Source organism: Indicator indicator, chromosome 27 (genome assembly GCF_027791375.1).
Source record: "Indicator indicator isolate 239-I01 chromosome 27, UM_Iind_1.1, whole genome shotgun sequence".
NCBI classification, from domain to species: domain Eukaryota; kingdom Metazoa; phylum Chordata; class Aves; order Piciformes; family Indicatoridae; genus Indicator; species Indicator indicator.
In genome coordinates, this window is record NC_072036.1 from 9,872,131 (window position 1) to 9,899,395 (window position 27,265).

At 41.8% G+C, this 27,265-nt stretch overlaps 1 protein-coding gene across 2 annotated transcripts in view; it reads left to right on the forward strand.

Annotated features, from left to right (window-relative positions):
• The first annotated feature begins 747 nt into the window (after nucleotides 1-747).
• CDK19 (cyclin dependent kinase 19) overlaps nucleotides 748-27,265 on the forward strand; it is an 82,350-nt gene continuing 55,832 nt past the window's right edge. For both annotated transcript variants that reach the window (XM_054393007.1, XM_054393008.1), the window contains exons 1-2: nucleotides 748-875; nucleotides 14,734-14,809. In XM_054393007.1, coding sequence (XP_054248982.1) covers nucleotides 748-875; nucleotides 14,734-14,809 — 204 coding nt within the window. The remainder of the gene's footprint in view (nucleotides 876-14,733; nucleotides 14,810-27,265) is intronic.

A 27,265-nucleotide genomic window follows, 5' to 3' on the forward strand; every position in this document is an offset into this window, starting at 1 on the left:
CCCGGCTCTGCCCTCACCCCGGCCGGCGTCGGGCGGGACGACTACGGGATCCCGCCCGCAGCCGCCGGCGGCGCCCCGCGACCCAGCCACGGCAGGGCGGGGCGAGTCCGACCAATCAGAGAGCAGCATCCAGCACTGGGTGGGGCTGAGCCTTGAGTGGCAGCTTGCGAGATAAACAAGTTGCCGTACTATTCGGTGCCCCGCGGTTCGGGGTTAGGTGCGGTGTGGTTGTGGCTGCGGTGAGGCGTGCGGCCTCCCTCCCTTCGGCCCAGCGAGAGACGCCAAGCCTGGCTGCGCTCGGCGCTCCCGTCGCTGCCCGCAATGTGGAGAGTCAGCAAGTTCCCAGCGGCCGCTGAAACGCTCGGTGTCTCCAGGGAGCCAAGTGCGCCGACGCCGCCTGGCCGGCGTGGTCTGGGGCGTACCGGGAGTTGTAGTTCTGCCCCCACCATGTCCCGCCCGTGGCGCCAGGGCTGGCGCCCGCAGCCGCACTACGACTCCCGGTATCCCCCGCGCCGCGCCGCGAGGAGCCGAGTTGAAGCGGGTGGCGGCGGAGCGTACCCCCTCCCCCGCCAAAAAGCCCCAAACCAAAACAAAAACAAACCGCCCCCCTCAGCCCGCTTTGCCCGCCCGCCCGCCGCCCCCCGCCGAGCCCCGGAAATGGCGGCGCCGGGAGGGGGCTCCGCCAGCCGGGGGTGCTGATCCGGCCGTCGCGTCCCTTGCCCGTCCCTCCCCGCCCATGGGCGAGACATGGACTACGAGTTCAAGTCGAAGCTGGCGGCCGAGCGCGAGCGGGTGGAGGACCTGTTCGAGTATGAGGGCTGCAAAGTGGGCAGAGGCACCTACGGGCACGTCTACAAGGCCCGCCGCAAGGACGGGTAAGGGCCGCGCCGCGCCGCCGGGCCCCGCCGCCAACGGCCGGCTGGGCCCCCCTTCTGCCCCCCTCCCCCCGCCCTCCTCTCTCCGGAAAGTTTCTGGCAGCCGGCGGGGGCCACAGCGTGGAGTCCGCCTAGGCAGCCCTCAGCCCGCGCCGGGAGCGGGCCCCGGTGCCTCGGCCCTGCGGCGGGGGCGGTCCGCGGCCCTGCGGTGCGATGCCTGTGTGAGCGCGGGTCGGTGCTCGGCGAGCCCCGGCGTGGCGTGAGGGGCAGACGAGCCCGACCGCCCGTCTCTGCCCGGTGGCAGCGCCAGCCGCCCTGCTGTGGCGGTCTCCCGCGTGTGCCCGCCGTCCTGGCGGCCGTGGGACGCGGCAGCGCTCCGCCGCAGGCGGTGAGGATCGTGGCCGAGGCCCGGGTGGCGCGTCCCGCACTGCCCCCTCCACCGGCGCAGCGGGCGAGGGGTGCTGTGTCAGCAGGCTGTGTCGTTCGGATCGCCTTTGGTTTCCATACCGGGTTTCAGGTGATCGCTTTCACCCTTTGTGTGACTGCGGTCGTGCTTTGACATGCTGGTCCGAGAACTTCCAGGGGATTGGAGAAGGAGCGAGTTTGATGCGAGCAGCACCTGGCTACCGACCGCCTCTCCAGAGCTCTGCCGTTCAGGCCGATGCACCGGACGGGGCCAGGAAGCCCCCGGGGAGTGTGGTGGTCCCTGGTCTGGACCCAGCCCCGGTGCGCAGCTGAACACAGAGCCGGGCAGGCTTGGCTCGGCGGCGTGTCCGGCAGGCTCGTTGCAGGCAGGGCTGGCAGCTTCTGTCAGTGCCAACGCAAGGGTGTGCGGGAGGTGTGTCTGCATCGGGCCTCGTTTCCCATGCGAGAGCTCCATGCCTGTCCCTGCCTCCTAGTACCTGGCTGCTGGCTACATTCAGAGAGGCCATTCAGCCGTGAAACCGATGTATGTTGCTTAAGCAGGCCTTCTTTCTTTTCCCTGGTGAAAATACAGCTGGCACCATGGGGTAAGTGTCCTGTAGATGGGATTGTCACTGTACTGTGGTGGAGAAAGTGATGGCAAACAATTTGGAATTGCTTAGCTGGGATGCAGCTGTTGGAGAGGAGCAGTCCTGAGGCCTGGGTAAGGCTCCCATGATGGTTCAGGTTCCAAATACAACCCTTTTCTTCTAGAAGAACCATCAATTGCATTTTCACAGGGGTATGTGAATAGTGCACAAACACAGACTGCATTTGTAAAACTGTCTTGGTAGTTAGATTAAAATGTACTTGCAGATCAGAGGTGCTATCTTTCTATTACAAAGCCGAAGAGTAATAGGCTCCATCCTAGGCAACTGAAACTTTGAAAAAGAAAAAAAAAAAAACCTGAATAGGGATAAATAGGGATAAATGGCAATTTTCAAAATAAAGTTTTGAAAGTGGTTTATGGAAGGCTGCTGTGGTGGATTAATAGAGAAGTCCAGGGATTTTGATGTAGGGGTGAATTGCATTCATGTGTGTCTTGAAAATTTAAACTCAGATTTAAAAGGATGTAGTATCAAAGTGATTGATAACAGCGAAGGTAGCACAATAATTTAGGTGGTAGATCAGATGCTGGGAATGGAGCTCTGAGTCTGAGTGGTTTGTTCTGCAACCTTAGAATATTAGAGCATGGCCAACTTTGAAAAAGAAATTTTAAAGCCTTTTGGTGTATTGTAGCTGCCACCGAGCCCTTCTAGTATTTGTGGGTTTAGTGGTCATGTGCTTGGGTTTTAAAAAATATATTATTTATTTACTTATTTATACTGTATATCCATAAGAGGAAGGGGTAATAAATCCACCCAAAATGCTGGCTAAATGTTTTTTTTTTTTAATATGGTAATCCTAAAATTATTGATTGTAAGAGTAGCATAAAAGAGGCAGACCTTTGGAGTTCTCAGTTTTATGAAAAAAAAAAAGAGATTTGATGTCTGTTTCTAACTTATCTGCTTAATGATCATCGTTGTCAATGTGATATAAAGGCAAATGAGTGGCAAAGGAAATGTAAACATAACAAGATAATGTCTGAGCTGGGAATCATCAAAGGGAGACCTTGAGCCTTAAGAAAACTAACTGATAAAATACATGCAAAGATTCAGTAGGTAGGTAGAAATGCAATGTAATATGGCACAAATATAAAACTTGTGGGTACATAGTACAGTTACTTCTTGAAGCTTGGAAGCTGGGTTGTGGTTTTCCTTCTCATGGCATTGGAGAGTTCAGTCTCAGCTGCTTTTATATGACTTCAGGACCTTGGGTGAATTATAAGGTGTGAACAAGTTAGAAAACAAATTTAGAAAACAATCTAAATCATGAAGATAAGGTGAGTTCCTTATGATAATAGCTAACATATCTTCATGGGGTGGAGGATATTTAGCATTAGTTCTTAGCTTTAAGGTGTCCATGAGGATGGAGAGAAACATTTCCCAGTGTTGGCAACAGAAATCCAGCAGTGATTTGTATTTACAATATGCTGATCACATGGGGATTTTGAGCTTCATGTTAAGGAATTTTTCTTTGGCTGATCATAGAGACTGCTTCAGTACTTCAGATTTGGAAGGCATTCCTGTCTAAAAGAAAAGAAATCTGGCTACTTACTTCTTATAGACAATTTACAGTCTCAGGAGGCTGCAGGCAGTAAGAACCTTGTAGCTCTGCAGAAATTCCACTGAGAGCCTGTCACTTCATGTTTCAAAAACTTGGCATATAAACTTTATGAAATAGTAAAATGTGTTTATATGGAGCCTGGCAAGCTGGTGGATAAAATGCTTGTAAAAAAAGTGGTTGCATTGCTTACATCTCTGAATAGCTTGGGCATAAAAGCAGTTTTTGAGCAAAGTAGCAGCTTAGTTGGGCTTTTTCCAGCCATTTGGGCATGTTTGTAGTGATCTGATTGATTTCTGTGAAAGCTAAAAGATGATTATTATTAATGAATGAATGAATTTATTTATTTTCAGTAGCCATTCATGTTTGAGCACAGTGTTGGTGTGACATTTGCATGCACTGCCTGAGCATTTATTTAAAGACGTTGAGCACCTGCAGCTTGCATTTGCTTTAGTCGTGTTTGTGTGCTCTAAGCTCTGGTGGTATCACCTGCATTAGGCATGTACCCAAATCAGGCCTCTGAGTTTACAAAACTTATTAGTTAATCTTTGTAGTCCTGAAGGGCTAGAGAATAGGGGTCTCTAGGTAGGCAATCTAGTGGTTTATTTCAGTGTGCACAAAACCAGGAGGAGTGTCTGAGAGGAGGAAAGTGATGTAAGCCTCGTGATTGCAGTTCAGTTGTCAATGTTAAGTTTTTAGCTCTTTGTGTAGCTGGAAAATCTGTTACGATTTTTTTTTTTTGGTGTGTATGTAGTACCTCAGAATGTGATCTTTTGCTAACTTCTTTTGGACTCTTGTTCACATTTATGCAATTTCTTCAGTCATGGTTAGGGAAGTGTGATTTTGTTTCATTTCTTACCTCTCCTTGTTACGTTTCTTGCTTCTGCTTTGGTCACAGTTGTGCTTAGTTGTTCTACTTCCTGTATTTCCTTATCCTATGGGTGGCAATTTTTTAGGATGAAGCAAGGGCTGGAAATTCTGCTGATTTGTTGTTTGCCTCAATTATTTCACTTCAGTAAAATTCCTCCTGTCAGTCCAAGCCACTGCAAAGTGTTTCTGTGCTTTCACCAAGATGTCAGCTCACCTGCAAGAGGATCTTTGGACAAGTCAACAAGCTGAAAAGATAACCTCTGTTCATTAGTCAGGAGCCTGCAAGGAGTAATGGGATGCAGGAGTCAAGTAGAAAATAGGCCACTCTGTTCTTCATTCTGTAGCAGACACAGCAGATTAACACTTGCAAAAGCTGAAATCTTTGTGTGAACAAAACCTTTCTAGTTGTTGCTGATTCTGCTTACCTTTACACAAACAATTGAGCTGGCTGCTTTCTCTCAAGGCATAGCTATGTTAATTTTAATTTGATTTTGAGTTATTAAAATAAAACAACAGATTTTGTGGTTTTTTTTCTTTTCTTTCTGGGTAACTATGTAGGTAGTATTTTTAATCTCCATGTTTCAAAATACATTTTAAAAAGCAGATATGTGCTTTTAACTCTTGTGATGGAGGGAGGGAATGACAGCAAAGCAGAGCGAGCAAGATGATGGCAGCAGAAGGACCAGGGGCTATACCTTGGGCAGCTCCCAGGCTTACTGCCTGCTCAATAGATGACACTGGCCTGGCAGACCCTCCTGCCATGTTAGCCTTTGACAAGTATAAAATGTGTGGCACTGCCCTGTACTGTACAATCTATCAGCTGAGTGAAATGTGTAGATTTGTATGCTACTGCAGGGATGCACTTAAAAAAAAAAATCACTATTTGTAACTTGTCAGATTAATAAGTTGTTAATTTATTCCTAACTTTCAAACAAGAGAGCTGAACAAGAGAACTGGTATAAACCAGGCTTCACCTCAGCTACCAAATATGGAATTCTCTTTTGGAAAAGGGGCAACAGTCGTGCAAGTCCAAAAAGATCACTGTAAAGTACAGGCATAGAATGGGGGAGACTAACATAATCTTCTCACCCCCATCCTCTCCATTTTTGAGTACTGGAAGCTTGTTACTAAAGAGGGCAGTCTGTTTTCTTTCTTGGGCTGATACTGATGTGCAGAAGCATTAATGTAAAGTTCTTAACACGGATCTGAAGTGCTTAGAGCATCCAAGCCCACGCAGGAGTCAGGTGAAAGTTGGGGCATGGGAAGAGGAAGGAAGATGAAATACATAGGCAGGGCAAGTGTATAATGTAAACATGGGAATGCTGGCTGTGGTCCTGACCATGTAACCTTTTGTTTTTAGTTTTTTTCATGCATCATATTTGTTTGAAGCAGATGTAGAAAAAAAATGCTGATTAAAGAGAGGAAAAAGTAGCATGCTCTGTTGGAAAAATAAGCCTTCTCCTGGGGCCACTTGCTGTGGTTGGGCTTTCTGCTAATATCGTTATATTGTTCAGAGGTTGCAGCTGGCCATGCTTATGACTGAGATTACTGTGGTGGTAGAGAACTGTCAGTGTAGAGGAGGCAAAGGTAATCTGCTTATTTGCTTAAATCAGTATTTGTACAGCAATAATTTGTGTGCTGTTCTCTCCATATTATTGTTCTGCAGCATTTGAATTACTGAAGCAGAATAGCAGGAGTGTGTTGGGAACTGCAGTGTTAGGTACCAATGCAAATTTGTACTTGTAAGGTGTTTGAGACTCTGTAGCAATTTATGTATTTGCATATTTCCTCTATTTGACATTGTCTTGAATGTAAGCAATTTGATTTTTCAGCTGTAGTTGTTGATTACTAATGTAATCCTGTGGCAGGCTAAATCACAGAAATACTGACCCATGTAAGAAGGCAATGTATTTGATCCTGAATGCAGCAAAATTTCTGCCACTGATGGTGTCTGAAAAGCTGTATCTTGCTCCTCACTTGAATATTTTTTTGTTCTTGATGAAACTTATTACCTTGAGGAAGGCTCAAGGTGTTCATGCCTCACTGTAATCTCTCAATAGCTAAGTAAACTTAAATACTGGATTTACCTGCAAATCCTGAAAATACCTCTTACTGCTGAGTGCTCTTAATGTGTGAGAAGGAGCAGCAGAACTAACCCAAACCTGTTTAGCTAGTTGCCTGCAAAGCATTCTAATAACCCCCCTAATCTAGGCAGAGATTGTTAGTATTTCATAACTGCCTTATGGTGAGCTGCCAGTGCAGCTACACGGTGGCTTTGCTTCTTGCCCAAGAGCATAGTGCAAGTGGTGAGGAGTCACTGTTAGTGCTTCTTGCATATGATCTCTTCCATGGCTGTTTTGGCCTTTCTTCTGTTCCTCTCCCTGGAACCAAGTGCAGAAATGAGCTGTACAGCGTGTAGCCTTTCAGAAAGCCAGTGGCATTCAGCTTGGTATTTAGTGTGCTGCTGTGGCAAGCACTCAAGTATTGTGGTGGTGATAGGAGCTTGAGAAAGAAAGGAGGTGATGATGACATGTAGAAGAGGTTGTGTTTGAGAGAGAAGATATTTGCCTAGTGTGTAGAGGAAGTCCTGTGCGTAAATTAGCCCACAAGAAGCTGGGAAGGAAGACCTCTCAAGATTTAGTGGTACTTTTATTAAAGAGATGAAAAGGATAAGAAGTTTTCATGTTGCAGAGTGAGGGGGTTAAGAATTTTCCAACAGTGATGCAGTAAGAGCGTGAAGGGGAAGAAAGAGATTCCTTTCTGCCCCCAAGAGGATGCAAAGCAAGGCAGAACAGGGGTTAGGTTAGAAGCTAAATACTTCTCATGTGAACTACTGCACATAGAAATTTAATATGTTGATGTATTCTGGGTCATCCAGTCTAATCTGTTGTATTGTAGATAGAAGTGTTGCAGTGTCTTTCATAAACTTACTTTCAAGATGAGTATTTTCACATCATGCATGATGTAAAATCAGACCAGAAAAAAAAACAAGCAAAAACCCCCAATCCCCACAAACTGCAGTGATTCAGAATGCTACAGATATGCTTGCACAAGCAGCCAGGTTTTCTGGGCAACCAACTTCAGAGTCTGACCACCCTTGAACTGAAGAAATTCTTCCTAAAATGTAGCCTGAACTTACTCTTCCTCAGCTTACAAAGGCCATTCAGTCATGAGATTTACTGTTTGACTCCTAAGCAGAGTGTTTTGAGACACTTCTTATCTTATGAAACCTGCTAATTCAAAGGTGTTTGAAGAAAATTGTCACTGTTTTAATACCTCCATGGATTATCACAGATTCCTGCTCAGCTTTAACATTTTCTCACTCAAAAATGCCATGTTTGGTGCTTTGTTTCGTTACCGTTGACACAGCTGGCACTGGGTTTCAGCCTGTGTCTTTGAACATCTATTCCTGGAACAGAGTTCCTGTATGAGTGTTTGCTGTGCTCTCAAGGGTGTTGTAGGCTTCAAAAGTTATCTGTATCATAGAATCATAGAATGGTCTGGGTTGGAAGGGACCACTGAAGGTCATCCAGTCCAACCCCCTCTGCAGTCAGCAGGGGCATCTTCAGCTAGATCAGGCTGCCCAGAGCCCTGTTGAGCTCCATTTTGAATATCTCCAGGGATGGGGCCTCAACCACCTCTCTGGGTAACCTGTTCCAGTGTTCCACTACCCTCATGGTAAAGAACCTTTGTACCTTTTGATTAAAACCAGTCATTGCGCTGGACAGCCAGTTGTTCCTTTGCCCAGTTCTGTCATGCTCCAAATAAGAAACAGAGGTAGACAAATTACCAAATTTAATTTGACCTTCAGTTCAGAACAACCAAAAAGACCATTATGAATCGTATGCCATTTATTCTACTTTTAGTATGATTTCAATGGTGGGAAACAATGTTAGTGCAAAACTTTATCCAAGTGATGATCTTAAGCTACAGGAAGAACATGAGAGAAGTTCTGACTGTGGGACATGGCTTTTTAAACTTCAAAGGAAGCGGGACATGGGTCACGTTCCCCAGGAGCAGATATGGTCATTGCTGACTAAAGACCTTGTTTGTTGCTGGGAAAGTAGCAAGGCTGTCTCAGTGGTTGAAACAAAAACATCTGTAACTTCGTGGGATCCTAACTGCCTGACATCGGAGTGAGGAAAAAATGGAGATGCTCTATTACTGTTTTGGTCTGAATTAAATTATCATAGAATCATTTTGGTTGGAAAAGACTTTTAAGATCATCAAGTCCAACCATCATCTAACTCTACCAAGTCTGTTGCTAAACCATGTCCCTCAGCACCAGCTGAGCTGGCTCTGGCCAGCCTGATCTAGTGTGTGGTGTCCCTGCCCATGGCAGGGGGGTTGGAATTAGATGATTCTTGTGGTCACTTCCAACCCTGACTGATTCGATGAAAGTGAACCATGCTTTAAAGGTTCCTACCAACCCAAAGCATTCCATGATTCTGTGGTCTGGGGAACATGCCCAAACCCCCCATTATTCAGCCCACAACCTCAGTGAGACCACAGGAGCTCAGCTGCAAGCAGAACACCTTTCGTACACCCATACCTCACAACAATTTTACCAACTAGACCATGCTCCAAACTGGCACCGTCCTTTCAGTATCCTGATGCCCCAAGCAGAATCCATCAGGGGGTATCAGCAGTGTAAGAAGTTGGATGTGTTGTAGGAGATGGAGAACTTGTGCTAAAGAAAAGCTTGCCTCTTGGTGACTTTGTGGAATTTAGTTGCAGCCCTTACACCTTCTCCTGGGGGTGTTTTTTCAACTTCGCCACTTTTCCTCCTGTAACAACCGTGTGCAGTGTCTCACTCTGCCCATACAAAACATTGGGTCTTGCTTTTTACTCATGATTTGGATGGCAGCTTTTGTACCTAAGGGCTATTTTACAGAGAATTACATCCACTTTGTGTTAGTGAGCTTTCATGTAGGTCTGGCTTTGAGAATTGGAGATCTCACATTAGATCATTTGAGTTAGCAAGTCTGAAGGAAAAGAACAGAAATTGTGTGGCAGGTCTCTGGTAAATCTGGGCTTTTTATATGCTGTAGAGGAAGCATTTGTTATGAGCTGGAAAAGGAGCACTGAATAACTGCAGGCTTTAGGCCATTGTCCTTCTGATGGGTCCTACACTGAGGTTTCTTTTCTGTTCCTTTCTCCCCTTCTCCCCCTTTCTCTCCCCCTTTCCCCCCCCCCCCCCCCCCCATAGGTGAACCTCATGCATTGTAATGATTTAGAAAAAATAACTAAATCCACACTTGGTGTTTGAAACTGGCTCTCACCAAGGAGGCTCAAAAGAAATGTAGACTTCCCAATACTTGGTAAGTTAATAGTAATTGCCCACTTAATCAAAGTTGCAATATTTAGCACTGCAGAGAAAGAGATGTGATGCCCAGCGAAGCTGGACTGTGTAGTTACAGCATGCTTTTACACTATCTCTTTAGGATCTCTAATTATAAAATTGCCAAACCCAGACAGCTAATGTTATTGACATTTATAGTTAGTCACAAACACTCTTAATATGAGTGATTTTATGAAGCAAGCCACAGATTCTTTTTTTGTCATAGTCTAAACAACTTTGTGTCTGTGGCCTGGGTACATAATTCACTGATAAATAAAAGTTCATTTCCTCTTTATTTCAGAGGAATTTTTTGCCTTACTTTAATGTAGCAAATCTTCACATGGAATATCCGTTCTGGAAGGGAGGTATTTCCTAGATCTATTCATTATCTCTAATCTGCCTATAAAGAAATAAGATTAGTTTGAGCTCTATCTCCTGCAAATGCTGGAAGAAATTACCTGGAGCAGCAGAATAATTTTACACCTTTCATGGTTTGATATGAACATTCCAATTTTTCACCTTTATAAACAGGCTGTTAAGTCTGCTTATGCCAATCTGTTATGAAAGAAGCCTGCTCACAGGAAATTCACAGTTCTCAATCACTCAAAATACTTTGGAGCCAGTCTAATTTTAGCAATGGCAACAACCCTGTAGCTGCTTGAGATATCTGTGAATCTTCATCAATAATTTCAGAGGAAGTGTGATACTGACTGAAGCTGTGCTCTCTTTCTTACAATGAGAAAATGTTATTGTTGTACTGTAAAGGCTAAATTCTAATAAGATTGGAGTTAGTAAGATTTCCAGGGGTCTGTTATTACAGAGATCTTAAAAAATCTGTCCACGGTTGTGACTGTGAAATAGTCTGAGGCTGTTGTTAATAGAAGGTAGCTGTACTTACCTGGTTAGTTGTTGAAGACATGGACAGCATGTGTAGATTTTGCTGGATTTGTGATTGGTTTCGGCTGGTGTCTCTTTCTATATGCATGAAAAACACTGAAGGGTAGGAATCCATCGTGGTTTAGTTGGCATGGTGGTGTTGGGGTGATGGTTGGATTTGATGATTTTTTCCAACCTTAATGATTCTATGATTAAGTTCTTTTCCCAGTCAGTCATAGAGACTTTTACTGGTCCTGTTGCCTTTGTAAGGGGCTGTGGCTGTGTGCTATGTGTAGTGTTACCATGAGGGTAGTGGAACACTGGAACAGGTTGGCCAGGGAGGTGGTCAGGGCCCCATTCCTGGACATATTCAGGGTGAGGCTTGACAGGGCTCTGGGCAACCTAATCTAGTTGAGGATGCCCCTGCTGATTGCAGAGGGGGTTGGACTGGATGACCTTCAGAGGTCCCTTCCAACCCAGACCATTCTGTGATTCTATGAACTCTGTGAGCAGTTTGTTCATAGTGCTGAATGTGATCAGTTTCATGACTTTGCTGTCAGGTTCCTGATAGCATGGAGGGTTTTTTGGTTAACTTCAGGTGCACTTCATTGCCACAGTTTTGCCTTATCTTGCAGGGGAAGGGAAGTTTGTAACTCAGTGGTGTTAATCACTCCTGCTGAGTGATTAAATTTATGCTGTATGGCAGCAATAAACCAAAATGATTAGAGCATGGCAAGGTATCTGTGTGAATGTTGTGTTCAGGGCAGCACCCTGTCTGAAGGACACTGAGCTCCACACTGTTCCCAGGTTTTGCCCTACAGGGTCACAAATGTTTGAATTCCATCAATGGTGCTTTCAAGAAGGAATTGTTGTTTTCTATTAGGTTTTTCTAGCTGTATCTTGGAATGCTTTTATGGTGCACTTAATTTAAGAAAATGTGCACTTTCTTTATTTTTATTCATGATACTGCGCACATAAGGAAGTTATTATTGATATATACTGCAATGTTAATATCAGTATTTACTGATACAAACAGTTGTAGCTTCAGTGTGTCTGCAGTCTTTCAAGCCAGTTCCTTGATGTGAATATTCTGAAATTGGGATGTATTTTAAATTAGATAACTGTGAATTCAAGAGAGATCATCATTAAAAGTTTAAACATTTGAATAATAGAGGTAAAACAATAGTTTGAACCGTGCACTACTTTTAAATTCTCCTATTCTTCTTATGGTCTTGGGCAAGTTGTTTCTAGTTTTCCATTGGCTTGTTTGTAAGGTAGTTTCTCTTATGATGGGAACACCATGAAGTACAATTGAAATAGCTGAGACTGTTGAACTCCTTTGAAATGTTTTAATTATCTTCTGAACTGCACCCTCCTGAAGTGAATTCAGTGCTTTGTTCTTTTCAAAGCTTTTGTAAAATGGAAAGTGTTACTTAGAAGAAGCAGTAATCATGTTTCCCTTTTCTGCATTGAATATTGCAGTTGGATGTAAGCCAGCTGAGTAAAATTTTTGGGGGCAAGAGGGCAGAATTTTCCTTTGAACTGTACAAATGAAAATGTTAACATTAACCTTAAAGATTACAGAATGGCATAGTTATTGCTGAGGGAGAAAAGGTTAACCTCAGAGACCAAATTACAGCCTTATGCTAGTATGGATATTTGTAATGGAGGGGTCTTCTCAGTTACTGCTGATAGGTGTGAGGTCCCTTGCATTTGGATGCTATGCTGCCTGTGGCAGTCTGAAATGGAGAGACAAGAAGCTCTCAGGATGAGGGTATCTCATATCAGAAGTTTCATTTTTTGTACAAAGCTAATAACTTGTAAATTAGCATGAATGGGAGTTCTGCTGGAACTGGAAACAATGTTGATTTTAGCCTTTAACCCCTAGTTTGGAATGAGGGAACTTGAAGCCTGGAGAGAAGCCTGGTAGTGGCGTGATATGGTACTTGTTTTAGCAGGCAAATCCTTCTACGCTGGTTTTGAACAGCTTTAATAAAAATGGCTAGCTCACACCCTCTTAGGAAGCAGATTCCCTTTCAGTTCTGTTTTGCTATGCTTTTCACTTGGACTCAGTGAGCACATTGGCGTTCTTAGCCTGGGGTGGCTGTTCAATAGAATCCACTTGATTAAACCTTGGTCTGCGCTGCTTGCTCCTTGCCCTCCGGCAAACCCCCACGCAGCAGGACCTTGAAGTTAGTTGGCCTGCTCCCAAGCCACTGTTTCTGTGGACCAGATGAAAATGATTACGGACAAAGACCTTGCTTCTGCTTGGCTATCCCTGGCATGGGTGCCTTCTGCCTCATACCAGAGCTGTGCAGTTTGTTGTTGTAAAGGACTGGGGTTTAATCTTAATCACGCTTGCTCCACTCTCTAGTGAAAAATGTACTTACATAGGATCTGTCAGAAAAGGATTTATGAAACTTTTCCTGCTATTTAATTCTGCACAAGCTCTTGAAATGTGTGCAGAGTTCACTAGAGTTTTTCTGTGTATTCAACACAAAGTAAAAATACTTTGTCCTGCCTCAAGTGTTTCATAAGAGCATAGGTCTTGAGGGAGTTGTGCAGTATACTTGCCTATTACACACATCATTTGATGTTATTTATTGAGTTCTTAAAAGTGGGGAAATAGCTAATAAAGCACCATTTGGTTGTTGGTTTTTTTTTCTTTTTTTTCCCCTTTGGCTACTTAATACTGTTTTGTTGAGTATCTGGAATTGTAGATTTCATTAGATTGTGTTGACTGACTCAGTATTGGAGTTTTAAATGTATTTCTTTGTTTCTTCACTATTAAATACGAAATATTAGTTCAAATACCACTCTGGCTATTATGTTTGCATAATAAGAACAGTTAACTTTGGAAAAGTAGTCATACAGACCTGCATTTCTGCTAAAGCAAGTAAATGGTATTCATGTGTTTCAGGGAGGTTACATTTGATTCCCATGCTGTTGGTAAAAAAACATTTTGGGAGGTCTAGAATATGGTATCTTGGTTCTTGATACTCATTAATTTTAGATACTATTTCATGATCTCCTTTCTTGCTTGATGCTCACAAAACCCAGTGTCCTAGAGGCACCCTGTTTGCAGCTCAGTAAGATTGCCTTCTTTTCCTACATGCTGTAGGACCTGAAGTTGTTCTTTTTTTTTTTTTTTTTTTTTAAAACCAGCTTTCCTGATTTCTTGTTTGCATCTTAAAATCCTGCTCAGAGTTGCTGGCTAAGTGCTGACAGGCTTGCAGTCATGTGAAGCAATGCTGCTGAAGGCAGCATGTGCCAGACGGAATCCCTGGTCTCTGCAGTGACCTTCAGACTCAGTGGAGGTCTGAGGAGCTGATTGCAGAGCTTGCATCTGTAGAACTAGTTCAAGGGTAGTGAGGTGGTGTGCCTGCTCAAGTAGATGTGCCAAAAGAAGAGTGCACTGCAGTGCTGTAGTGGCTGCACTGTTTTGGGGTTCAAACTGATAATGTGTGCACCGGATTGTTCTGTAGCCTGTAGTTTAAACACGACCAGAGTTTAAAAGCCATGACCAATTCTAAATGTCCAGAGTTGGTCTTGGTTCTGCAGACAATAGCATTTCGTCTTCACAATCTCACTAAGCAATCTGAGTGAGGGAGTTATTACTTTGCAGTTTGTGTGAGTCTTTGACATAGCAGAACTGTGTATGAGAGGAGATGGATGTTTATTACTAATTAATGAAAAGCCACTTCTGTGAGATAGGTCTGAGCTTATTGCCTGTAAAGTTACACATTTCCTGGTTCTGCATCTATATCTCGGGCAAAGTTCTTGCAAATGACTAATTTGTGAAAATAAAGGGCTGCTTAGTGGGGAGCAGAGAAGAAAACCTGCATTATGGTGTCTTCAGATGCTGTTGAATCCTTCTGCTTAGGAAGCAGACATGTCCACTTCTGAAGTTGCTCCTGAAAATGGAGATTGTGAACAGCTCTTAGGAGCTTTTGCTTGGAATTTTTGGAGTCTGTTGAAAGGAAATTTGCTTTTAATATTGAAGTGTCGTTTATGCATGAAAACAGATTGGCTTTTCAGCTTCTTGATCCATACCAAATGAAAATAAATCATTATGCTTGTATTGATCCATGTAATAGAAACTCAGAGCTCAAAATATTCCTCTCTGTTTTCTTTTTCTGTGTGCAGAAAAGATGAAAAGGAGTATGCACTGAAGCAAATTGAAGGTACAGGGATATCCATGTCGGCCTGTAGAGAGATTGCAGTAAGTGTACATAAATGAAAGCATTTTTACTGACATTATTGTTTACCAGGTCTTTTATTTTCTCTGAATTAAGTAACAAAGATTATCTAAATGTTTTCTTTAATGTATGCAAACATGAAAATTATTCAAACCTGAGCTTCTCTTGAAATGTTTTCTGAATAATACAGTATTTTTTTAGTGGAGAGAGATGTTCTTGCTCCATAATAGTAATGCTTCTTCCTGGGTATAATTTTGTTTTATTTGCTTTTATGTGCTGAGAGGGAAATACGTGTGAACCTTTTAATGATGATTTATTTCACAAAAGGATGTTTTTAAAATGACTTCAAGGAAAATGGTTTTGAAAGATTACAAGTGCCATTACACATCTGCTTGCTAGTAATGTATTTTACTTCAGACTAATGGTAGCTTACTCTTCTTTAGTACCTGGAAACAGTTTGTTCTTCTCATTCCTTGTTTTGCTAAGTACAGAGAAATTGCAAAGCAAAATAAAAAACAGCTTTAATTGCATTTTTATTACAAGTGTCTTTGGAGAAAAAAATGATTTAGGAATTGCACACTTTTGAGCACTCTATCATTCCTTCAGTGTTGCTTGAATGCAGTTGTTTGTATAGGAAAGTAGAATTTAATCTTTATATGTTAATTTTGTGACTGAAAATGTGCATTACTGTCAAAGTGCTGGGTAGCGACTTAAATTTTGTAACCCAACAATTTCTTGCATTGCAAAGGAAGTGCACTTGGTGATTAAATATTTACCTTGTTTTAATGCTGTCACTGCTGAGAGCTGTTGAAATGTATGTTAGGATTGTGCCTGAAAGCTCTTGATATAATCCAATAGTGGTGCACTGAAATACACAGCTTTCAGGTGTGCAGTCCAGCGTGAGGCAGGAGAAACTGATGGTGTTCATGGACTGAATAATCCAGTGTATTGTGTTCAGAGTAGTGCCCACTAATTCTGTATGAAGAGACTTAGCAGATAAAACTCCTATCCTTTTAAAGTGCTTGCACTGTAAGGTCAAGGTCACTCTTGGATTTGAGAGGTGGCTGCATTGCTGGCAGTCACTTTACACAAAATCTACCCAGTGCTAGCATTTCTGCTTTTGGAGGAAATAAGAAATCCTCTTTTGTCACCAGTACTAGATTATCTTCCTGTTACTACAAAGCTGGTTTTGACAGCATTGGATTTTTTTTTTTTTAAACCTCTCTGATTCTTGTCCTTTGTCTGTTTTAAATTGTACTACTATGGGGATGATGTGTGGAATAGTCTGAAGGGGGCTTTCCTCTTGTCATGACCACACTGTGATATGGAGCTGATTCTGTCATAGGTGGACACAACATCACAAGGAAACAGAGTGTCAAATTGTATTTTTTTTTCTCTGATGATATGTCACCGTTTCAGTCTTGAGTCTATTTCTTTATTTATTAAACATCTTTATTATTGGTGAAGCTTTGTGCAAAGCTTAGTACAGCCTGGGAAATTCCACAATTGCTGTGTAATTTGGTTGAATCCTCTCAATGGTTCTTCTTCTTAATTGTTCCTCAAATTATATTTTACTCTTCTTGAGACTTCATTGTAAACTCTATAACCTGAGGTGATGTAGCAAATCACTGTTTGCCTCAGTGAAATTTGAAATTGATCTGTGAAAAATGTAAAGGTGCAATAGTTGAAAGAGAAACAAGAACTTTTTGTCTCACAGAAATAAGCAGAATCAAGTACATTATCCAGTAAGAGAACCAGACTTACAATGGATGTATTAATAGCTAATCTTGTATTTAAAGGCTTAGATAGGTAACCAAGAGGGTAATGTTTACTGATTAAGTAAAGATTATCAACCAGAATGAGGCCACATTAAAATGTCAGAAGCAGTTCTTTTGACATTTAAACCTCCTGCCTAAACTCCCCCCCAACACCACAAACCCCCCAAATCCTACTCATATCTTATGGAAGCTGGGAACATTCAAGAAGCAGCAATGTCCTGGTTGTGTGAGTGATCAGAATATTTTAATAATTCAGTATCCTGAAGACACTTGACAATATGCTCAAGAAATTTATTGCTGAACTGAAAACTATTTGGTTTTGCAGTCGAAGACCATTTTGTGTGTCACACTGCCTAGACGCTCAGAATAAGATCTAATGGCTAACTTTCCCTAAGTGGGGAAAAACCCAAACAACTCTTCTATCATTACAGACCAAATTGGTCTGTCTTTGCTTAGGACTTTGAAAAACATAAAGTCTCTTTTACCATTATTAATGTGAGCTTTTCCTGGAAGGAGGCTTATGTCAGTGAAAACATCATGTAGGCAGCAATTCCTGGGGCAAGTGACGATTACTTTCTTTCAACTTTTCAACTCTAAATTTCATTTTATTTTCTATATCAGGGTTTGTTTTGTTTCATTTTACAGCTCAATAGTCTTTTTTCTGTTAGAAAAAAATAATTAGCCTAAGCTGTTAGAAATGATTTAAACTGGAGTAGTAGAGCCACAAACCAGGACTATTTCTCTCCTAGCCTTGCTTAAGCAGTGCCCTAGGTGAATTTTGGGTCTGGGACACAACCATTTCAGTTGCCACATCCTGTGCCTGTGTGTGCTAGTCCTTAGTGAAGCTGCTAAAGGCTGCTCCTTCTGGGAGACCTTGAAACAATGCCAGCACACTGTGGGACGCTGGTGGGAGCATTAGTTGGCCTTTGTGTTGATAGTTACATTTATGGGTACAGGCTAAAATAGTTCAGACGGTAATGTTAAATGAGTTACTGAAAGCTCTTTTGAATCAATGTAGCGTGCACAAATTATTCTCAGGCCTTTTGCCTATTAATGTAATGTGTGTTACAAAGTGCTAGAGGGTACAAATATTTTGGCATCCTCAGTTTCTGATGGTGGGCAAGGTTTTAGAAGCCTCCCAGGTTAAATCATAGGTTTGTGTAACCTTATGGCATTTGTCAGCTGGCTTGAGCAAGGCTCACTCTATTTATAATGTTCTCTCCCTTCCTTTGTGCACAGGCAGCTCTTCTGGAGCTGCGTCTCCCTCCTCCTGGCTTTGGGGGTCTGTGGTGGTGTGGTGTTGAAGCTGAGCCAGGGAGGTCCAGCTAGACTTATTGTCACTGCCTTGAAACACTTTGTGCCTTTGCAGTGTGCTGCTCAGCCGTGCTGCTGGCAGCCTGGCACGGGCACACCTAAGGGGTTGTGATGTGCCTTGCTGGTGGAGCTGGTGCAGCTTACTTGCCTTTCCCTCAGTCAGGTGTTGCATGTCACTTCCAATGTCACCTCTCTGGTCGACAACTGCTTAGTCAAATCAACTCAGTGTGAAGCTACTTGATTTGAGCCTGTGGACCAGGCTGGCCTTAGAAGTTGTTTGACCTGTCTGCATCTCCTAGGAGTGCAGGAAAGAGCATCTCTACAGGAGTAACGATAACTTTCCAGGTTTGTAATGCCATTGGCTCACTTCAAGTACAGTTACACAGAATTTCATAGGTACAAATCCTCTGCTTTGGATCTATTGATATGTGACCGTGACTGTCACAGCAACTTGCAGTATTTACTGCTATGTAGAAAAAGAGGTTTCTAACCTTGGTCCCTGGCTTTGCTTAAGGCCAGGTTAGGTAAAACAAGGCTTAAAAAAAATCCATGTCCCTGAGTGCATTTGCTGTAGGAGATTCTTTTTGAATGTCTGAATTTCTTTCCCCTTGCCAAGATAATATAAATGTGTAGAGTATTTGGCAGTATAAAATCTGCCCATAAATTCTCTACTACCTAATTAGAAAAGATTGTTAGATTTGTTTTTGGAAACTTTGAAACTCCACTCCCTCTTTCAATAGCTGGAGGTAGTGAAACAAGTTGAAAAAAATACATTTTTTGAAGGGATTTTTATTAGAGAGTTAAGGCGTGTGTTGGCTGGAAGCATGTGCAGTATGATTTTTTAAGTATGAATCAGCTGGAAGGAGGTTTTTTGATTCAGCTACATGACAACTCATGTTTTGCATGCCATAGGAAGAATAAGAGCTCTCTGTTACATGGCCTAATCTTGTATAATCTGTGTAATTTAAATCCTTTTTGTTTAAGGGAGTACTTAAATGCCTACTTTGGTTATTCTTCAAAAGAGTTTTGTGGACATTTTTTTCTTTTGCCTTTTTTGTATTTTATAGCATCTGAAAGAACAATTAACTTCATAAAATAAAATGTACACAAGTTGTAAATCAGTGGAATAAAAAGCAATTTTTGTTTTGATCAATTGACTTTTTTTCTTACCAGCCTATAAATGCACTGAAGTGTTTCTGAAAATAAGTTTCACATCTTGAAGTATAATTTTTTTGTCAAGTAATTGTAAGGAAAGTAGAGCATCATCTGAAGCAGCGAATCAGTTCTATTGTCTGGCTGCAGCTACCTCCTTCAGAAATTTGACAACAGCATCAAAGAGCATGCAGAGGAGAAAGGGAAAGGGGAACACTGCTTTTACCACACCAGTCCTTTCTAGATGCAGAATTTGAAACTTTATTATTTTTCACAGAGAGCACATGCACTAAACTGTGTGTAAATGCATATGCTCAGTGTCCTTGGCCTTGAGCTGTTTCACATGCAGCCACCCAAGGACACTGAAGTTAGAGTAGTCCTGACAGACTGTTCTGTGGGGAAAAGTCAGTGTTTTCAATATGTGAGCAGCATAGCCAAAAGAGCTATCAGTAGAATAATTCTGGTTATAGACAGTTAGGAAATATGAGATCTGCTGCCAGTTCTTGAAGACATTTGAGGAAGCCTCTGCTGGTTCTTGCTGTGCTAATGAATTTATCCCACCCCACAGCCCCTGTGGAGTTTTTCTCAGCTCTCATTGTCTTGCTATGTTTTCACTTGTTCATTAGATTTAGTTTCTTTTTTACCTCAGTTGCTTTTTGTATTTTTTTCCTTGCTTTCTTCTCCTTTTATCTCCAGATGCTTTTAATATTTACAAGCAGTACAGTGGTCTCCTTGCCACCAGCTCTGTCTCAGATCCATTTTGATTTGACTTCTCTCAGTTTCTACTCCAAAAAAGCTTATTACTCTGATGAATGATCTGTCTCTGACCAAGCTCCAGTATTTGTTTGGTATCCTCATCTGCCTTAGTGTCTTTGCTCTTCAGACTAATAATTGTTCTTTCTTTTTTTGACATGTGATTTTTGTTTTGTATGAATGACTTTATTCTTGCCCAGGTTTATCTATTTATTGTTCTGAGGGTGGGTGATCCTCTAGCTTTACATTCTATCTCTAAGTATTTGTTATTTGTGGCCTATATAAATATTTTACTGCTACTAAATTGTCTGTTGTACTGTTCCACATCTGAAATTCACTGAACCTTGTAGTCTAAATAAGGAATTGGACTGTGATTTTAAGTTCTAATAATTTTCAGCTATTTCCATTGTTCAGATTTTTTCTGGGGCCAGATGGATTATTTCATATTTCCTTCTTCTAGGCATCTCAAATCCAGACCATTTTCAAGCTCTTATTTTCTCTCTTCATTATTTGGAGGACTCATGGATTTTTTTCCAACACAGATGGGCCTGAAAAACAGATCTATATCCCTGTCCCACTGGGATTATTTTAAATGTTATCTTTTTCCTGGGTCACACTGCTGTAAAGGTGCTGCTTTAAAGGTGCTGCTATAGAAGCCTTCCTTTAAACCATTCCATTTCTATCTTACCAAATTAAGTGGTCTTGAAGTCCCCTCTGAAAATGCAGGCTCTACAAAACAAAAAAACCCCACACTTATCTTCTGTGGTTAAACTTAATAACCCTGGTTACTCCAGTTAGTGCTCAGAATGCCATCTACTCACTTATCTGTTGTTCATCTAATTATTTCTGTGTTGTTCTGCATGCTAGTGGAAATAGAACTTGTCAGAGCATTCCCAGAGAAGTAGCAGTCATGTTTGCATTAGTAAAGGCCTCAAGTGTTCACTTCTCTTGTGTGGTCTGTGGTGAACTGATTGCTTATATTTTGGTTTAATAGCCTTTTCTCCTTTTCTTGCTGGCATATTCTGGTGCTATTGACTCATACTGACTGACTGGGAGCGCACACCCAGGGCATGGTTGCAATGGCTTGTGCAAAGCCAAATGCATAAAAGCTACAGGGATTTTCCTACAGAGGCTTCCCCCCTAGCAGGGACAGCTGGAGCATATGCATTTGAGGACAGACAGGGCTGCTACTCTTCTTCCAGCCAAGAAAAAGGGAAGAAAGTGAAGAAGCTAAAGTTGTTTTAGGGTGTTGTCAGAAAGGAGATGAAGTGAGGTGAATTTAGAGTGATAGCTGAGTGGTGGTGATTGTTTATTCTGCCCCACTGAGCTCTGTTTTCCTTTCTGAATGCTTAATCTACATTTTACACATCATTTGAGCTTCCTTGTTTGTTGGTCCTCCATCCCATGCACACAGGAAAAAAGAAATCCATGCAACTAAAAGCACACAAAGGAAGTTTTCATCTAATGCACTTCATTTGAGTTTATTTTAGCATTATTTATAAAAATGTGGCCAATTTGGTAAAGCAACAAAGGGCATCTTCTGAAGGTTAAATCTTCTGCTATTCTCCTTAATTTGGGTGGGGAGCACTAGTGAGGGCTGGTATGGGGTGAGTCCCTTTAGCACTCGAGTATCTCTGCTAATCCAGGGCCTTGGTGGTGAAGGTTATCATTTCTGCAGCACATTCAGGGGGACTGAACTGAGATTTCAAGATCTGATAAAACATTGGTCTCAGAGTACTGATAAACTGCAGTATTCTGTGCTTGGCATCTTGGCAGTCACAGTGGTGGAAACTGGCTGGCCACAAAGGCTCAAAGTGGCTGTTTTTTGGCCAAAGGACAGTAGCTGTTACTTTTAATGCATGTAAAAGTGGGTTGAGTTTATGTGGCCTTACAAAGTCAAGGCACTGAGCTGCATTAATGCTAAGGGAGTGGTGGGGAGAAGAAAAACGAAGTGTGACTTGGGTTGATATTGCCCCTTTATAGTGTATGATGCTCAGAAGGATTCTGTTGTCTAGGTAACAGGGTCTGTACTTCATTTCTTAGGAAAGATGGAACAGATGTTCTTGCAAGGAGCAACCAATTATCACCAGTGAGAATATTGGCAGTATTTAAACTAATTGCTCTGTTGTTGCATGCAGTCCAATTCAGATGCTATGAATAGTAAAGAAAATGTAAATGAGGGAGTCTTCCTTGCATGGCTTTTCCTGAATGAGGTTCTTAAAAAATATGGGGGGGGGGTGTGTGTTATAAAATAGCCCTCATCAGTGTGCCTTTTCACACTTCCATTTATCATTGGATTTTGTTCAGTAGCATTTAGTCTTTTTATTTGGGATTTGTAATGTCTCTTTCATGCTCCATCATGCCCATTGCTCTGTCAGATCTGTGTCATACCATGTTCATTTAAAATACCTAAAAATCTGAAGGCAATGGGATAAAAGGATGCTCATAGCAGGATAAAAGACTCTGAGGGCTTTCTCTGAATAATATCTGTTCTAGGATTTGATTGATCGATTGATTTAGGGTGGCAAAATCCAGACACAGCTACTCAGATGGGGGACAATGCTATAAAAAGCTGGGGCAAAAGGAAGCCGTATGGATACATCTATACGTGAAACCCCACCATGTGCCACTTAGGTGGGGACATAGCTTATGTGTAGTGGGATAGCAGGTGGTGACAGTGCCTAGAAAAAGAAGAGAGCTGAAGGGGACAGCGTGGTGGAACAAGGAGTGCCTGAGAGCTTTCTCTCTGCAGCACTCAGCAGTGTGCCATGCTTTTTTGAAGGGTTATGCTGAAGTACCTTCATATATGAATTGAAGTTGTGTTTGTTTTTTGTTTTGTTTTGTTTTTTTTTTTGCTTATGGATACGGCTTTGTCTTCCTGGGATATTGTTGCAGCCTTTACAGCACAGGACAAGGTGGTAGGACAGGAATAGGTTGCTGTAGGGAGGTTATGGACGCTGCCTCCCTGGGAGTGTTTAAGGCTGGGTTCAATGAGGCCTTGAGCAGCTGAGTTTAGGTGAGAGGTGTCCCTGCACAATGTGGGGAGGTTGGAGTAGATGATCTTTTCAAGTGCCTTCCCACTTAAGCCATTCTGTAACTCTGGCATGCCCTCTGGCAGGGGGGGTTGGACCTGATGATCTCCTGAGGTACTGTGATACTGTGGTAAGAGATGTTGAGGGAAGTGGTTTTATAAATTCAGGAGAAAATCTGACATTGAGTATTAAGTAAGAAGAGAGGACATTGGGACTAGATTCTCAGGCCACTGTTTGTGGGTCCTTAGCAAAGCTAAGCCATACCATTATGCATTTAACAAAACATCTAGCCCCTTCCCTGAACTTTCCATGCTTCTTGCCAAATACAAAAGATCTATTCTATGTTTTTTAGGTAGGGCACTGCAAAAACATGTTTTTCTGTCTGGGCTATAATAGGATAAAGGAAGAGCTGTTGACCTACTCTCTTTTTATTGACTCTGATAAAGGACATGCTGTTTTGATTTTTATCTAACTGTGGAAAATGTCATAATGAGTGGAAACAAAGTGCATGTTGCACTTCTTGGATTATTTGGCTGAGTTATCCTATTGTATAGTAGGGACATGTTGATTGGGACAAAATGTCTTATTACATTCAGTTATTTCAATAACCATTGTAATGCATTTGCTCTTCGAGTAGGAAAAAATATTATTTGTGGTTGTTTTTTTTTTTTTAAATCCTTTTTTACAAGGCTACTTTGCATATAACTTCTAATCTTTTGGCCGTTTTCTTCATCTGACTGGCTCCTGGCTCTTTTTCTGTGAACTCCTCCCGTTCATCATTTGTAATTTAACACAGATGATGCATCTGGTCACTTAGCTGTCGGTATTAGCTTCTCTTTGCCCCTTCATCCAGGGACAACACCACTTCAGTGTTTGTATTCACTAACAGAGCTGCTCTTTTGTTGTCCTTAAATGCTGTAGTCTCTAATTCCTATTCTAAACCTATTTTTTTGTTGTGTAGTTTCTTCATTGTGTAACATTCTTCATATTCTATTACTTAGACTTCCTTCTGATGACTGGTGTGTAAGTATTCATGACTTCTCATACTGTCTTGTTCCTCCTTGCTTTTCTTTCCTTGATACACTTTTTGATTCTCTTGGTGCTTCCCTAATTTACCACAGTCTGTCAGCAGCAATGTTTCCTACTTTGGCTGCTTCTTTGTATGCCAGGATGCTTATGGTAAAATCTGACCATCATCTTCTGCAGATTTTTCACCTGCTTTCAGGAGAGTTTTCTGGTGTTGCAGTTTAATTGTATCACATCTCCAGTCCCAGGTTCTTTTCACCACCCTTGACATACTCTTTGAGCCCTCCTCTTTTTCTCCCTTCCCTTTTGATACAAAGCTGAAGGTCATGCTCAGAGGATAACAGAATTTGACAGGTACTCTGCTTTTCCATTTTTTGTGCTCAGAAACAGAAGCTCCTGTTTTATGCTCCTTCTCTCTGTGATGGTTCCATTCCCTTATGCCTTGTTTTCTGCTTTCTGACCTTCTGCTCATGACACAGACATTACCCTGCTGTCTTAACTAACCTCACTTTCATGTCAACTAAAGCTTAAAGGAGAAGAGGAGGGCACTTTTGCCAGGAATCTGACAGGCCTCTGGACTTCATGCGAAGGTTAGGAGGGGTGTTTGCTGTGTTGGACACTTCTCTGCATCTCTTCCTCCTTCACGTTTTCTGTATTTGCCTTTTGCTTTGTGTGAACAACCAGATGGTCATCAGTGTTCAGACTGGAAAATCTCAGCCCAAACAATTAGTTTGGCAAAGTTAGGAGCAACAAACATGCAGGAGGCTTGCTGTATTCTCAGGGCTTCTTGAAGGTGGGTGATGGCATAAAAGTGAAAGTAAGTTTCTTAGCTTCTTAATATATTTCTTTTTCTCTAGGCAGTTGTTATTCCATGAGGAAGATGCGTATAAATGAACTCTGTCATTTTGGATGGGATTATAAAAATATTATTTGGTACCACTAATTGCATGGTTATTGAGGTATACTGAATCTGGAAGAGTTCTGTTGCAGAGTGGCTTCAAATTACTCATTTCTGCATAATTTCTGGGACAATATCTGCACTTAGTTCTCAGAAAGAAAGTCTAACATGAGTGTATTTAGAACCACATGGCTTTTGCTGCCTTGGGCAGAAAGTCAGTTCAGTACCCATTTGCTTGCAGTAAAATTTATATTCAGTAGAGAATTAAATGCAGAGCACTCTACGCCTAGTCTCTCGTGGTGGTAAATGCTAACGGTTTACTAGTTTCTACTAGTTGCTGGTTTCTTCATTTTGTTACTTACTGTTTGAAAACCTCTCTTACAAAACTGGTGCGTATTTACCGTACCTGGTTTATGTTTCTCTTTGCTCACCAAATTTTATGAATTGCATCTAACCACTTTTTTGAGCCTTCCTGAACTGTATCAGTCCTTATTGGGGGAAATGCTGCTTTTGCTGCATTCATTGCCTTGTTGAAGAATTTTTCATATTTAATAGAAGAACGAGGAAACAGCAGCATTTAGAGTACCAACTGTTGTTTTGTTTTTTTTTTTTTCTAATCCAGTTGCAGCCTGATCCTGAGAGTATGAGAGGAATCTTGTGGTAGGCGTTTAATGACTTGGGAGATGGCCAATGAACATCTTGTTTTAGCTTGCTTCACACATTAGATTTGTCTAACGTGTGGCTAAAAGGATTGCAGAAAATTGGGGTAAAAAGTGAAAACCTTTGAGTAAAAACAGGACAAATTTAAGAGATTATTTTGTTAATGAACACTAAGAACATTCTATCCTTGTGCTTCCAGAGTGAAATGCTGAATTTGTTGTAAATAGCTGTCAGCAGACTAATTACTTCTATGATTCTTGTGTAAAAGCTTTGAAAGAAGACGATTCTTAAAGGAAGCAGTATGCAAGAAACCTAATTGTAAAACTATGTGCAAAATGTTTATTTAAACAGACCCAAGTTAATGAAAGGATGTGAAGAACCCAAAGAGACTCACATCCTCTCCTCCAGTCTGCAGGCACATTTCTCACTTCCAGCAAGGTATTAGAATCAGTTTTTACTTGCAGCCATAGGTTTGTCTATTATCTTGTTAACTAGAGGTAAGACATTAAAGCAGATTGGGTAAAGTACATCAAACTTTAATGGATGCTGTCGTTCAGAACTAAAGCAGCTTTAACTTGATTCCCATAAGGAACAGAGCTTTAATGTGCTTAATATGTTTTGAATTCGTATCTCTGATTTGATTTAATTTTCCATTTAAAGAGGACTTAAACTATAAATTATGTATCTAAGCTCCTGTCTCCCAGTCTGGACTAAATAGAATGAGAACATATGAAGGACAATCACTAGTTTTTGCTTTTTCTTTTTCTCTCTCTAACTGTATTTATTTATTTTTTCTTTTAACCTTGAAATGCTAATATACATACAATCTATGTCACATGGTAAAGTCACTGAGGACTTGCTGTGTGATTGTATTATTCTTCCTGAGAAAATCTGCAGTTTCTGTGGTTCAGCATCATGGAAATGGGACCTAAGAGAGTCATATTAGGCTGTTGTGTTCCTGGGTCAGACAGTGGTGTCAGGCACAGGCACTTGATTTCATTTCTTTTGGATTTTGCAGAGTGTGAACTTCTTTCTGGCTTCAGGCTCACTGTGGGGTAGCTGATGGCTGATCTAGCATACAACCAGTGGATATAAAGTAAATCCATTGTCCTGCTTTGAGTTAGAACAGAACAAGATCTGTTTGGTGCTTTTGCTTTTCAGCTCAGGCTCTTCTCAGTAACTTTCCGAAGTTCATGTCACGTTTCTGCAGACGGGGTCTGCTTCTAGCAGTGATAATCCTGATGTTTGTAGTTAGCACCAAGGGTTGGGGTGCAGACCAAGGTCACTGCTAGATTGTGTGTGCTGCAGTGGGGATGCAGACTGAAAGGTCACACCTGCAAGGAGGAGTGGATTCTAAACTGACCAAGAAGGGATTCCAGTCCATATATGTCATATTCAGTATGACACTGAGGAGTCATGAGAGTCAAACTGTCTTCAGTGGCCAGCATCCAAGGAAGGCTCTGTCCATTCTGCCTGAGTTCCTGAATCTAGTACCAGAATCCACCTCTGAATCCAATTCTTGTGTGCTGTTGAGTCCAGTCTGGGACCTCTCCAGTGCTGATCCTGTAATTGCCATCTGGGGGTTGGGTTCAATATTGGTTTTGAATGTATTTGTATATATTTCATTTTATTGTTATTGTTTTCATGAAAAGTTTATTTTCTTTTCCAGTTGATGTTTCTCCTTTATTCCATTTCTCATCCCTTTGGGCAGGGAGAGGGCTTAATAGAGACCATCTGTCACTCATTTAGTGGCCAGCCCAGCCCTAACCCCTGACTGCCATCATTGTTGTTTTCCCAAACAATTTTGAATAACAGGAGAGTGTTGGATTAATACTTTGTATTATGAGAAGAATGCCTTTTCAATAT